The sequence below is a fragment of the Montipora capricornis genome, chromosome 7 (assembly GCF_036669925.1).
Source record: "Montipora capricornis isolate CH-2021 chromosome 7, ASM3666992v2, whole genome shotgun sequence".
NCBI classification, from domain to species: Eukaryota; Metazoa; Cnidaria; class Anthozoa; order Scleractinia; family Acroporidae; genus Montipora; species Montipora capricornis.
The window spans coordinates 30,479,995-30,493,907 of NC_090889.1; the positions used below are offsets into that span (position 1 = coordinate 30,479,995).

The 13,913-nt window shown below is 38.4% G+C and overlaps 1 protein-coding gene and 1 long non-coding RNA gene across 2 annotated transcripts in view; one reads left to right on the top strand and one right to left on the bottom strand.

The window, feature by feature from the left end:
- Nucleotides 1–301: 301 nt before the first annotated feature.
- The window catches only part of LOC138056864 (mucin-5AC-like), a 38,987-nt gene continuing 25,375 nt past the window's right edge, over nt 302–13,913 (top strand). The window contains exons 1-2 of the mRNA XM_068902787.1: nt 302–826; nt 5,656–5,882. Of these exons, the coding sequence (XP_068758888.1) occupies nt 493–826; nt 5,656–5,882 (561 nt within the window). The 5' untranslated portion in view covers nt 302–492. The remainder of the gene's footprint in view (nt 827–5,655; nt 5,883–13,913) is intronic.
- Nucleotides 10,905–13,913, bottom strand: part of LOC138056872 (uncharacterized) — a 7,204-nt gene continuing 4,195 nt past the window's right edge. Inside the window, exons 2-3 of the long non-coding RNA XR_011133541.1 lie at nt 12,570–12,936; nt 10,905–11,754 (exon numbers count right to left, since the gene is read on the bottom strand). This is a non-coding gene — a long non-coding RNA (uncharacterized lncRNA). The remainder of the gene's footprint in view (nt 11,755–12,569; nt 12,937–13,913) is intronic.

Genomic DNA, 13,913 nt, shown 5'->3' on the forward strand with positions numbered 1-13,913 from the left:
CACTGTGAACAAAAAACATGCGCATCTCCAGAAGCTCATTTGTAGTGAATTCCTGACCAGTTTTATCTTCTATAATTTCTTCAGGGAAAATAAAAGATGCTTGAGCTTTGACTTAAAAAAAAAAAAAAATCGAGAAAATTCTAGCCTGCAAACGCAGACATATTTCCGGCGGTCGTTTGTTCGCAGGTTAAGAACGTTCCATTTTCAGAAGGGGAGGAAAAGATATTTGTGGGTAGTTCCAGAGAGGATGATGGGACATTCGAAGAAACTGAAAAACGCAAGGTTTCCGAAAATATTAGGAACTAAATCAAGTGTCGTTTTTATTACGACTTTTGATTCTGATCGTCACGAGATGCATCAAACTTCAGTTTTGGTTTCAGATGTTCAGGATACAAAATAAACACCTTTGATCGGGATATGCTTACGGTGAAATCAAATGACAACAAATCAACTTCCGCTTGAAATTGAAGTCTTCTCGAGGCACGAGGAAACATGCTGAGATTGAAACCGAGATTGTTGTTGCTGCTCTTTCTGCTTTTATGTTATGAAAATCTGGTTGGATGTGCAGTGCCTGAATTTTTTGAGTCGAGGGTTGAAAGATGGGTCGTTGAAAGGACATCTTCATCTCCGGATTTTTTCACTTTTTACATGAAACCAAGTTATGATTGTGTGTTTCAATGGTGCAGGTTTAAATTTAACGCCGTGTACTTGAGAGTGGCCGATGATTACAGCTCTTGCACGTGTACTTGTGGTTATTCGGGATTCCCTTCATTTCTTCCATCGATGCGAAGGTGTATCAATGCTACTGTAGCTGCCAGTTTTGCAGGTAATTCACTTACATGTAGATGGTATAGTTTCATTTTCACATCCAGTGTCACTGCACGCTAATAAATTTAGTGCAAAGATGTGACTGGGGCGATTTAAAAGCAATGTATGATCTAAATCGTGTTTTTAATTTCTCACCTTCGCTAATAAGCTAAGATCTTGTACTTTAATACTGCAAATAAGAAAAGAGTAATTATATATATCAACACGAGATGAACTCTTCATGTATCCTTGCTTTCACCTTGGTCAATTGCAATGTGAACAACTATAAAACTGCACGAAGGGGATACAGGGAATCCTCTTTTAAAGCAAGCCATAATTAAGTTAATACTGATCAACACGTTTATACATGTAATTATCATTGCTTGAGCTGCAACGAAAGGAAAGTCTGAAAAAAAGACCATTTTCAAATTCTCACAGCAGGGCTGGATCTAGCATGAAATGGAGGCTAATGCAGGCAAATCTTTTCAAATGCAAATTAATTTGCCCACATTAGCCTCCTTTTCATGCTCGATCCAGTCCAACTGTTAGAATACGAAACTGGCCTATTCAGGCTTGAACGGGATTCAAACCCAGACCTCTGTGATGCCAGTGCAGTGCTTTACCAGTTGAGCTGCTATGAAGCCATCTCGGAACTAGTCATTTTGTGAATTCATATTGAGCCTGTAGGGGATATTGATATGATGAAAGCAGAAACCCGTAAGGGTTGAAACGTGTAACGTGCATTCACAGCTTCCGAATATTCAGTGCTAAGTACCATATAAGTTTTGGAAACCCCTCGCTCCAGTTAATTTCGCTCGAGAACATTGGTGGTATTGTGTCACGGTGTTCTTGCGAACTGATTGGTTGAATGTTTCTTTCTTGTTGTTCCAAATATGGTACTTAGAAAACTGAATATTCAGAAGCTTGTTTCCCAGCACACAAGGGGCCGTTACACGTTTCAACCCTTATGGGTTTCTGATGAAAGTTAACCCATTGACTCACAGGGGTTCCCCATTGACAAATAAAATCGTCTGGCGTTAGACAGAGTAAAATACTAAGTCTGGCCGGTTTAGATCGGTTTGGGCGTCAAAGGGTCAGTTAATGGGGACAGTTTTTCAGTGAGTGATTAACCCATTGACTCCCAGGGGTTCCCCATTGATGAGTAAAATCGTCTGAGGTTAGACAGAGTAAAATACCAAGTCTGGCTGGTTTAGGCCGGTTTGGACGTCTTAGGGGTAATGGGATTTTTCAGTGAGTGATTAACCCATTGACTCCCAGGGGTTCCCCATTGACAAGGAATTAGATCATCTGGCATTAGACGGAAGAAAATACTAAGTCTGGCCGGTTTAGACCGGTTTAGACGTCAAAGGGTTAATATATAAAAGCCATGCACTGTATATATTTGAACTGTGAAGAGAATCAAGTTAATGCTGATCATCCTGATCATGGGGTAGTGGGGCGGCAGAAGGGTCTGTAAACATTTTTAATATCATCACGTTTGTGGACACTGGGCATCTTTTCTAATAAGCTTGTGGCTGTGCGAAGTGAGCGAAGCAAAAAGATTAGCTAAAACATTTCCACCACTGAAAACACCGAGAGTTCCTTGATGTTGACACGTTTAAAAAAGGAATGCAAAGTATCTTGGAGCCAATACATGATAGGTTTTTTTTACCAAATCGGCAGCACTTTGAAGGATGAACTGATAAAGGCTAATTGTCCATTTGACATCTTGACAACTTTAATCCAATTTTGACAAAAGTGGGCAGAAGAGACAATTGAAAGTAAAGCTTACAGGCTCTCCTGCTACACCACTATCCCAGATTCTTGCCTTTGCCACGGTTTCACTTGAGAGCCTGGAACAGGCTAAGCTGAAACAGCCCCAAATTATTTTCACTAAAGCTTAAATCACAAGCTTGGAATCGAAACAAGTGTGTTGTGGAAAAATTTCTATGACAGCTATTACTGCACAGGACTCTCTTTTTCTTTGCTAATTCAGGGCTGTCCCCTTTTTTTCTCCATTTACTATCATCTGACTGATCTACAAAAACTAAGACCCTTGAAACCTACATGTAAGACCCCAGGGTCTTAGCTTTCACAGTACGAAAAGTAAGACCCGTCTTAGTTTTTGACCCTTTGTTAATGGTTGTAATTATGGGAAAGAAATCCGGGAAAACTTACCGTTAGTCAGAGATTTGAGTGCTGGATGTTGTCTCCCTACAAGGTTTAACTTGACGACGCCATGATACATGTACATTCTTTCTTGTCACTTTGAGTGTTGTGTGACAGAAAAAAAAAAAACCAGTGACATTCGCTGATGTTTACTTATTGGCAAGGAAAATCTAATATAATAAGATAGGGTCTTTCCAATGATGAGAAACTCAGCATGTTAACCCTTTGGTTGTATAAAAATTAACCACTAAAAATGTGATACCCCAGGGAACTTTTGTCAGCACATTGTCCAGCACGTATCAATGTAGAGCTTTGGGGCTTTGGGGCCGTAAGTCATGCCCAACCATGAACGAATGCCGTAGCTAGAGTATCATATGTCTGATGGGGGACTGAAATAGTTTTGCATGTAGGACATGGTGATTTTCTGTTAGTTTCTCCGCATTTGCCTGAGTCACTCACATGTACAAGCTTATTTCTCAGCTTAATTGTTAAAATGAGGATATGAGATATCGGCTATCCGGGGGTAAATCACGCTATTCTGGTACTCTGACACGTAATTTGTAACACGCATCGATATCAGTATAAACAGAAAAGAAAACTTTAATAATCTCGTTACAAATTAAAGACTGGAAACTAAACATTGATGCCCAGATTTTCGTTCACTTCTATTTTTGCAGCTTTTGGCTTTCAAATTATGGTGTTTTGTAACTTATTTCAACCCAAACATGATTTTAATTCTATTCGCAGATATTCCATTAATATTCCCCGTAAATTTTATGGGACGTCAGCTGCGTGGTCAGTGAAGGGGTCAATGGCAGTGATCAGCATTTTTTGAAACCCGGTTTTTATTCGTGCATTCATTTTGTTTTAGCCTGTTCCAGGCTCTCAGATAGTCAAGAAAACAAAAAAAACTGTGTGTGAAAAGCAAGTGGGGGCTTGGGTCGAGGCGAGGCGGGAGAGCCTGTAAGCATCTCTTTAAATTCTTCATTCCGCCCACTTTGCAAATAACCTTGAGAAATAAGCTTGTACATGTGAGTGAGGCAAAAGCAGAGAAACTAACGGAAAATGTCCTACATGTAAAACTATTTGACAGTCCCCTATCAGACATATCATACTCTAGCTACGGCATTTGTTCCTTGTTGGGCATGACTTACAGCTAAATTGTGAATGCACGTTCAAATAAGCTCCTCAATGATACGTGCTGGGCTTGTTTTGAGATTAGAAATGGATAACAAATAGGTGCTGACCAAATTACCCCGGGGTATCACATTTTTAATAGTGGTTACAACCAAAGGGTTAACATACTGAGTTTCTCGTCATTGAAGACCCTATCTTATTGCATGTATATTAGGTTTTCCGTGCCAATAAGTAAACATCGGCAAATATCACTGTTTTTTTTTTCTGTCACACAACACTCAAAGTGACAAGAAAGAATGTATCATGGCGTCATCAAGTTAAACCTTGTAGGGAGTCAACATCCAGTGCTCAAATCTCTGACTAGCAGTAAGTTTTCCTGGTTTTCTTTCCCATAATTACCACTATTAACAAAGGGTCTTTAGTTAGTTTTCATACTACGAAAGCTAAAACCCGGGGGTATAATGTCTTAGGTACTTTTGAGTTTTCAAAAAAAAAAAAATATTATGAGGAAGGTAGTGATTTTGTAAAACATTTTCAACTTTTAATTGATCTGAGATACAAATGTTGGTTTTGCCCATGCACAGATTTCCAGTTTCAACTTCAACCCCAGAGTAAATGCGTGCGACACTCTTCTAACAGGAGAGGCTTTCTGCGTGAGTGGGAGGAAAACATAATTATTTTAAGCTTCAACTCTGTACTCGTTTCTGCCCCCTGGCACTTGACACCTTTTACAGCTTGAAACTGTTTTTTATGATTGTTTCTGATTTTCTTTTTGTTTAGTTTTCTGTTCTTTTTTTTTTTTTTACTCCAACTGTCACTGACCCAGAATTAGGTATGACTGTTCAGTGGTAAGCAGAGAAAAAAAGGGGGACAGGCTTATATTTATAAAGGTTCCTGGTTGTCAAACAGATTTTAAGTCAAGGAGGAATTTACATTGTAAAAGTGCATGGGCTGTACTTATACGCTTCGAGACTGTATGTTCTACGGGCAAATTGAAGCAAAATAATAGGCCAGAAAAAGGAATGTACAGTAATGCACAGTTGATTGCACAGGCATGAATTCATGGTCCGACTGTCTCAGACTAGCACTTTTTGACAAATCTGGTATTAAGCAACCAAGCCCTTAGCCTACAGAATAATTAATTAGTAGGTTTTACTTGGTCTAATGCCTGAAGATTTTACTCGTCCATGTGGGGTTTTAATAATGTTATGCATTTATTTCTGAAGGAATGACTTACATCCCTGCGGGGTGCAGGGATGGCGCAGTGGCGAGAGCACTCACCTGCAACCATTGTAGCCCGGGTTCGATTCCCAGATCCGGCATCATAATGTGGGTTGAGTTTGTTGGTTCTCTACTCTGCACCGAGGAATTTTCTCCGGGTACTTCGGTTTCCCCTCTCCTCAAAAACCAACATTTGACTGGATTTCTGTTAATTGTTAATTTCAGTTTACAGTGTCCCCAATTAGTGCTCCAGCGCTAGAATGACTAGACACTTAAATAAAGTTCCTTTCCTTTCCTTTCCTTTTTTCACTTTTCTTTTAGGTTGCCAACAATATTTGAATGGTGATACACTTGACACTGTTGACTTGACAAGTGAAAAACGAAACAATGACCAGACACTTAAATTTGGTCGTAACCATAAGGATGAAACTTGCAACCTGACTGGAAGTTACTTCCATGATTACGACGGCTTTCAGAGCTTCTGGCGACATGTTGCTGAGCCTGGGCTCTTTACACTTGAGATGCAGGGCAGTCGTTACTCAGTAGAGGTGACTCTATATAATTTTCTGGATTTGTGATAACTACTGGTATACATTAATAAATAATTTTTGCATTTTTTTAGAATAAGCTAGCATTAACACAGTCTGTTTGTGCAGACATTCCAACCCCTTTTGAAGGAAAAAAGGGAGTATTTTTTAGCGCCAAGGACGCAAGCCTTTAGGGGGGTCTGGGATATTCCCCCTTGGAAATTTTGCAAGTTTAGTTTCTCTCAAGTGGCATTTCATACATTTTGACATCGATTTTTGTGGTATTCTGTAAGGTCTTTATTCTTATCACTGCCAGTGATAAGAGTCCGAGTCCAGGCCATACTTGTCCATTTTGGAGCTGCTAAATGGAGTAAGACTGCTGGCCTTTAATATGAGTCTGCTTAACACGGGGTGTTCAATGGAGAGACTGGGTGCAAGAACATAAGATAAGAAAGTGTAATACATGAATGTAACGTTTTACAGTTCAGATCATAAAAAATGCTTAAGATAAGCAAAATTGGGAGAATCTGATAAAAATGGGGAGAGCGGGAGGCAACACATCAAATCAGGAGGGTTGGAATGTCTGTTTATATTGGCTACTAGTTCGAACCCTAACCCTAACCCAAACCTCAAGAGAAAGCTAACCATTTTAAAATCAAGCACTAGACTAGACTTATTTTAAATATACAATGTACTAATTAGTGTTGGTAAATAATCAGTACAATTGTCAGCCAGTTGATCTTTAGTGGTTAAGTAGATAAAAGCATTTCCTCAAAGTGGGTGCTCTGGGTTTAAATCCTGTCCAGGAATGCAACTTGTCCTGGGACAGAGTAATCTAAATTGTCGATAACAGCCAGAAAATATTAGGAATTGTCGATAATCATCATTTCAGGTGAAGAGGACATGTTGAACAGAAAGGGAACGTCAGTTGATGAAGGGAGAGCTCGCAGAATACTTTGGATTCTACTCTAATATGACCTAATATGGATATTTTGCTGTGCACGCCATTGTCAACTGATATTCCTGTTCTGTTTCTAAATCAGGCTATCGTGCACTAATGTATTTCCCATAGGTACCTGAGACTTTGCTATGCTTGGCATTCACACTTTTAGCCATGATTTATACCACCCTTATGACCTGTGACATTCACTTGACACCAATCAGCCGTCTACGTTGTTTGATTGGGGGAGTTTTCGCTTTTTCGCTTGGTGTTGTTTACATTTTTTGCGACCTCTTAACACCAGTGGTCATTTTGCATTGGTTTGGAGAATATGTTTCCTGTTTTTTCTCATAGAAGGAGTTTTTTTACTGGTTTGGCGTATCAGGCTTAATCACCGGGCTGTTTTTTTTCTCACTTTTTGGCGATAGTGTACTACTTTGTCTAATAAGAGTCCTTTTGGCGAATTTGTTCTTGTGTAGACCTCTGTCAATATTGTATGTACAACAAATGAAAGATTTATATCTCCTAGGGTGATGAATTGTCAGGATTCTGTTCACCCTTTAAGCCCCGAGGGGTTCCCCATTGACGAGTAAAATCGTCTGGCGTTAGACAGAGTAAAATCTATAAGTGCCATTTGGCACTATCGGGGCTGAAAGGGTTAAACGGGGACATAGTTTTTTCACGCTGTTAGCTTAACCCTTTAAGCCCCGAGGGGTTCCCCATTGACGAGTAAAATCGTCTGGCGTTAGACAGAGTAAAATCTATAAGTGCCATTTGGCACTATCGGGGCTGAAAGGGTTAAACGGGGACATAGTTTTTTCACGCTGTTAGCTTAACCCTTTAAGCCCCGAGGGGTTCCCCATTGACGAGTAAAATCGTCTGGCGTTAGACAGAGTAAAATCTATAAGTGCCATTTGGCACTATCGGGGCTGAAAGGGTTAAATGACTATTCCGATTGAAAAAAGGCATTACGATGCATATGGCATCTATGAAAGGCAATTGCTTCTGGGACTTTCGGCTAAGATCAAGGGTCATTGTCAGAGCATTGAACCTGTGTACCTTTTTCAGGATCTTATGAGGCTAGCATTACATGGTTAAGCTGGTTACCAGCTCACGAGGGTGTTCTAGACCATATTAATTTTATCTTGTTGTTTTAATTTTGGCCTATTCTATCTCAATGCTCCGGGAAACTTTGGGGATTGTGCGATAGTCAAGAATTTTTGCAGCGACATTTGGAAAAACCTTGGTCACAAGAATTTATTGAACCTTTTTATCGGGCGGGTGTTTTTCCTTGTCCTGCACTTTTGTGCTTTCACAACTATTACTCAACAAAATAATTATTTGCTGTTTTAGTCTTCAACCCACTATGAAACCGTTTGTTTACATGAAAAACATCGGAATTAAGACTCACAAATTTATCGAACCTTTGGAGTAACTGCAGAATACCCCACCACTTGAAGCTGTACCTCTTAAAATTATTGCTATGTGGCAATGCAGCTACATGGCTACGGAGCTATTTGGCTACGTGGCTACGTGTATGGAGCTACATGTACAGTACATGGCTATGTGGCTACATGGCTACAGAGCTACTTACGTTACGTGGCTTCATGGCTACGGGGCTACGAGGCTATTCGGCTTCTTGTAAGGCAACAAGACAATTACATACTTTGTGATAATGCTGATGTTCAAATTTATTTACAAACGCAAAAAAAAAATGCTGCAGTTAAGCCGAGCCTTTCATTACCAGCGTTTCGCATTGAGCTGCATGTTTGTGCCTGAAAGACTCTCATTTGGAACTTCAGGCAACCAGACTGGACTGTCTAGGACAAGAATATTGCTTTAAACACCATTAATTTTTGTTAACGTAGTGTTTGGACTATGCAAGGAATTCATAGTTAAGGAAATTGCGGGAGCCTCGTACACGCCCAACAGGAAATTTAAATAGTAGATAAACCTCAACTTTAATTAAGCAGTTTAGTTTTTTACCCGGTATCTGAATTAGACATGTTTCATGTGATTTACTGCTTACCTGTTACACTGTTATATGGTTATCCCGATCAATGAAATTTAATAAAACTCGCAATAGAAGTAAGTTTATTTTCTCTGTTGTAATGTTATCAATCATTTCAGTTTTGTTAGTTTGATATGGATTTCATAAGTTTTGGATATTGACGAACAGTGGCCGCATGGTATAATGATTGTTAAAAGTTTTTATCGGTTATTCCCGCTTCGCTCGTTTCATTTCTTTATTACCAATTGATTTAGTTAATTAGAATACATTGTACATTTTAATTTCAGATCGAATAAAAAACATTATCAGTTATACGATTGCGAGTGTTCTTCGGTAGTGGATCGTCTTAGTTCTCTTGCGCAACATCATTCGATTTCTGGTTAACCAAGGTTCGTAACGAGTTCAAGACGATAAACAATGTCTGAAGCACGAGAAAACGCTATCAAACAGGCCAAGATAAAACGGAGAAATTGTAAGGGCGCGCTAACCCGTCAAGGAAAAGTTGTTTGTCATAAATTATCTGCAAATCGGCCAGCGGAAGAAATCAGAAAGGAACTGAAAAAATATGAACTGGCATTCGAAGATCTAGTATCAAAACACGAGGAATTCTTACTGCTTCTCGAAGACGACGAGCAATTCGAGCACGAAGAATCATGGATGGAAGAATGTCAGGAAACATACCTAAAGCTTTCAACCGACACAGAAGATTTTTTAAAGGAACAATTAGTCTTAAGTCAAAGCTCACACGAAAAGAGCATCGCAGGAACTTCTGCCACTGTCAGCGCACCGGAAAAAACAACGGAAAATGTTATCATCCAAGAAGAAATTCACACTGAAAACACAATTAACCAGAAAGGAAAAACTGCAATTTCATCTTCCAGTCATCAGTCTTCTCAAGAACATGCACCCGAGATACACCGGACACTATTGGATGAGAACCTGTGAAAAACCTGTGAAAAACCTGTGAATTTTCCTGTGAAAAAAGCTATGAAATACTAATTTTCATGTGTTTTTTCAAAGGTTTTTCACAGGTTTTTCACAGGATGTGAAATTTTGAAAACCTGTGAACAGGGCACTTTTCACAGGGTGAAAACCTGTGAAAAAACCTGTTAAAAACCTGTGAAATAAAACCTGTGAAAAAAACCTGTGAAAAAGAATCCTGCTCTGGAGCTTTTTCACAGGTTTTTTCGCCGGGTCTAAAATCTCAAAACCTGTGAACAGGGCACTTTTCACGTAGTCACAACCTGTTAAAAAACCTGTGAAAATACCTGTGACATAAAACCTGTGAAAAATCCTGTGAAAAAACCTGTGAAAAAGAATCTTGCGCTGGAGCTTTTTCACAGGTTTTTTCACAGGGTCTAAAATCTCAAAACCTGTGAACAGGGCACTTTTCACATAGTCACAACCTGTGAAAAAACCTGTGAAAAAAAACCTGTGAAAAAACCTATGAAAAAGAATCTTGTTCTGGAGCCTTTTCACAGTACGTACAGGTCACACGCAGGGTCAAAATCTCAAAACCAATGAACACGGCACTTTTCACATGGTCCCTTGAACTGATTACATCGTGTTCATTAATATATTGGCAAAATTTGACAGGCAATATGACATGTCATTGATGAGTAACATTCCTTCTTCTGACAATTGAGACATGCATAGCTATAGGTCTGTTGGTGTTCTGGTTTACTTTTAGGTAAACAACATTTCTAGATCTGTCACAAAGCGGCAAGATTATGACGCGTCGCGGTAAACATAATGAAGTAACCTGGAGTGCTACTGGATACCTCCAGATAAAGCCCTGATACCATGCCTTAGGAAAGTTTCCTGAGGCTTTGTATGGGACAACAGGAGGTACCTACATACAGTGCACACGTTTTCTGTCCTTTTCACAAGGATTAAGCTTGTGAGGAGATGTGCAAGATCTGTAAAAGTTAATTGTGGGAAAAGGTGTTTAAGACAAATTAGGAGTTTTTTCACCTTTCCAAAGACTTTTTAATTGGTTGTAAAAATCTCCGAAAAAGTTACTTTTGCACAGTGCAAAAAGTAACTTAATTACAGGTAGTTAAAGTTAATGAGGTTTAAAATAATTTGTATAAATGCCAACAACAAAATGTTCAGCTCTCACATCCCTTCCAAAATTATGAATGCATGCAGCATGCATGCTCTGCATGCCTGCAGCATGCATGCTCTGTATGCCTGCAGCATGCATACAGTGCTTGCATGCAAATTGGCACTTTGTGCATGCATGCAGGGGAATGACTAGTTGCATGCAGAAAAAAGGAGAAAATTGCATGCATGCAGGAAAATGCAAAATGCTTTTGCTTGTTTAACAAATTGAAAAGTAATCAAATTATGGAGGGGACATATAGTTTTTGACTGCTTTAACCCTTTGACACCTCAACACCCTAGGAGTCCCTTCCAATTCACAAGTAAAATCTGTTGGCATTAGACAGAAAAATCTGTCAATAGTTTTTCCCAGGGGTTAATAAGAGTTAACAATGCTGTAGAGAATAAAAAGGTGACATTTTTTCATTTGTTAACATTTTTATTGCCCTCAAAGAAGGAGCAGTTACTAAATGAAAGAATGTTACAGCCTGAAAGAGAACCTTTCAAAATGTAAAAATTCAACAAATTTATCTCGTACAGTCTTAAATGCTGTAAAAAATGACTTCTATGATAATCATTGTTGTACAAATATTGTAAATAGGTGATTGTATCATGTACATGTTCATTTTAGGTTCTTGTTAAGTTAAATAAGGCTTAAAATTCGTTGTGTTAATGGCATTCTTCTTAAATGTTGCCACTATCAGCAGATGTCAAAATCGACAAAACAATCTCATCATTTTGCCTGTGCCGACCGCCTCTTGTTTCAATCGCCACCTGGCCAATGTTCCGGTTCACGGTACTTGCACTGTATGATTTGGGGTAAATTCGTCTGAGAAAATCTGAAATTCATGCAAGAAATATAATTATTTTAAGCAATTGAAGAGTTTGAAAGTGAAACCACTGAGAATATAATTTTGGCCTCAATGAATTTCTCACTGCAAAAAAACGTTAATTAATATCAGACTGTGTTCTGCTACTTCGCTCGGAGAAATCAGGTACTTTTTCCCCTAAATTCATTTTTGATGGACTTGAATGTACTTTTTTTAACCTCAATTTCAAAATTAGTATCAGATTTGACACTGCTATCTTCGAGCTACAGTGAACCTTTCTTTGTATTTTTGCCTAGACCAACCATAGCATTTTTTACGTAATTCAATTGCGTTTTAAGTTGCATCTACAAACATATCATGACGTTTTATGCAAAACAGGTTGTTATTGAGTAATTGTTACAAAAGAAGGTTAAAACTTAAGATCCTAAGGAAATGTATATTACAATGTAAGTGTTATTTTCAGCTCACCGGTATTGTAAGTATCTAAGTAAAAATTAATAATAAATTTAAACAAACTGTTACAAATAAAGCCATTGCTGTTGATAAAAAATCTTCCTTTATCTTTTCTACTCAATTTGGTGCCCAGAACAGAAATTGCAATACAGAGCTTCCAGATTTCAAAATTTTCTGGGGTAGAATACCCCCAGACTCCCGCCCCTTCCTACACGAAGGTAATGGCTCCTTGTTGATACAGTCAGCTAATTGAGTTAAACCAGCTGCCTACAGTACTTCAAATTTTATTGAAACCCCTGAGTTTACATGTATTTACAAAGTAAAAATGAATAATTTCTTGTTTCACATTATGTGTTAAATGAAACAGTTACCTTGAATTAGAGTCAGCCTGTGTTCATCAAACTTCTGCTTAGGCTCCTTTCCAGGTTGTGGCGGAGATCTGTTCTTGGCTGTTGTACCAGAAATTGTACAGACAGATCTTTCAAGCACTGTGAACATAGTGATGGCTAGTATCCTAGCAGCCCTAGACACTGCATCAACATTGGCTGCCTTGGATTTGAGATGTTGAGGAACTTCACTCAAAATGTGCTTTGCACTGAACAGCTGCTGAGGGCAGTTGTGATAACTTGGCTGCTTTTCGTTTTCCCAATCATATTTGCTGTTTTCCTCCACAAATTCTTGGCAATCATTAATGTGATCCACAGGCTTTTTTTCAGGCTTTGGAGAGACTTTCAATACCTGCAGGAAAGAGGGATTTTAAACCATGATTTTTCAACAAATACATTAATAATTTATTGGTTTACTATTATCTCTTATTAAGTACAATTATGTACATCCTGGCTTTAAAGTGGTACTATGATCAAAAAATCATTTCCTTTTTTTCTTCTGATTTTGAAAGCGTGTTCGCTGAACACCTAACTGGCAAAATTTTGAGCTTTGAGTTTTATCCAAAGGCTGTTTATTTTGAGTGTAAGTTTTGGATTCCATGGTCCGCCATTACTCACGTTCAAAACTGGCCGATTGGACCTCAGAGGGTTGGATCTAGAGAAAATGACGTCATTTACTCACTAGCTTAAAATTTCAGCGTGTAAACCGAATTTATTATATATGCAAACCACGGGTTGAAAAGTCTGAAAGCCCGAAACTCCCGTGCTGCATATTAATTAGGCCGCGTACACACGCATTGCATTCTTAAACTAGTGAGTGTTTGACGTCATTTTCTCCTCGACCCAGCTCTCTCAAGATTTTGAAGTTAGTAATGGCGGACCAATAAATAAGAAAATTCCAGCTAAAATAAACAGGTGTCTTTTTAAAATCAGTGAGTTAGCGTTTAGTTAACATAGTTTTGAAATCCAAAGGAAAAACAAAATATTTTTTTGGTCGTAGTACCACTTTAAAAAATGTTGGAGTTGTCATTTTATTCTCATATTTCTTAATAGAAACATTCACTTTCAAGAAATCTAATTTCCTAATCTAGCTGACCAGTTCCAGTTTATTGGTTTTTTTCCCTTTTAGGTGTATTAACCATTAATTGACAGGGAGTTCTAATGTTGACTAAGTGAAGTGTCTGTTTAGCAAATAGATTTCATTAAGAACAGAAAAAATGTATCGCCGAATGTGTCACTGATCACTGTTCTTACCAGATTTTGACTTTTACTGTGATTTATTACTGAATAGATGCATGGAACATGGAATCCATTATTTTGTTATATATT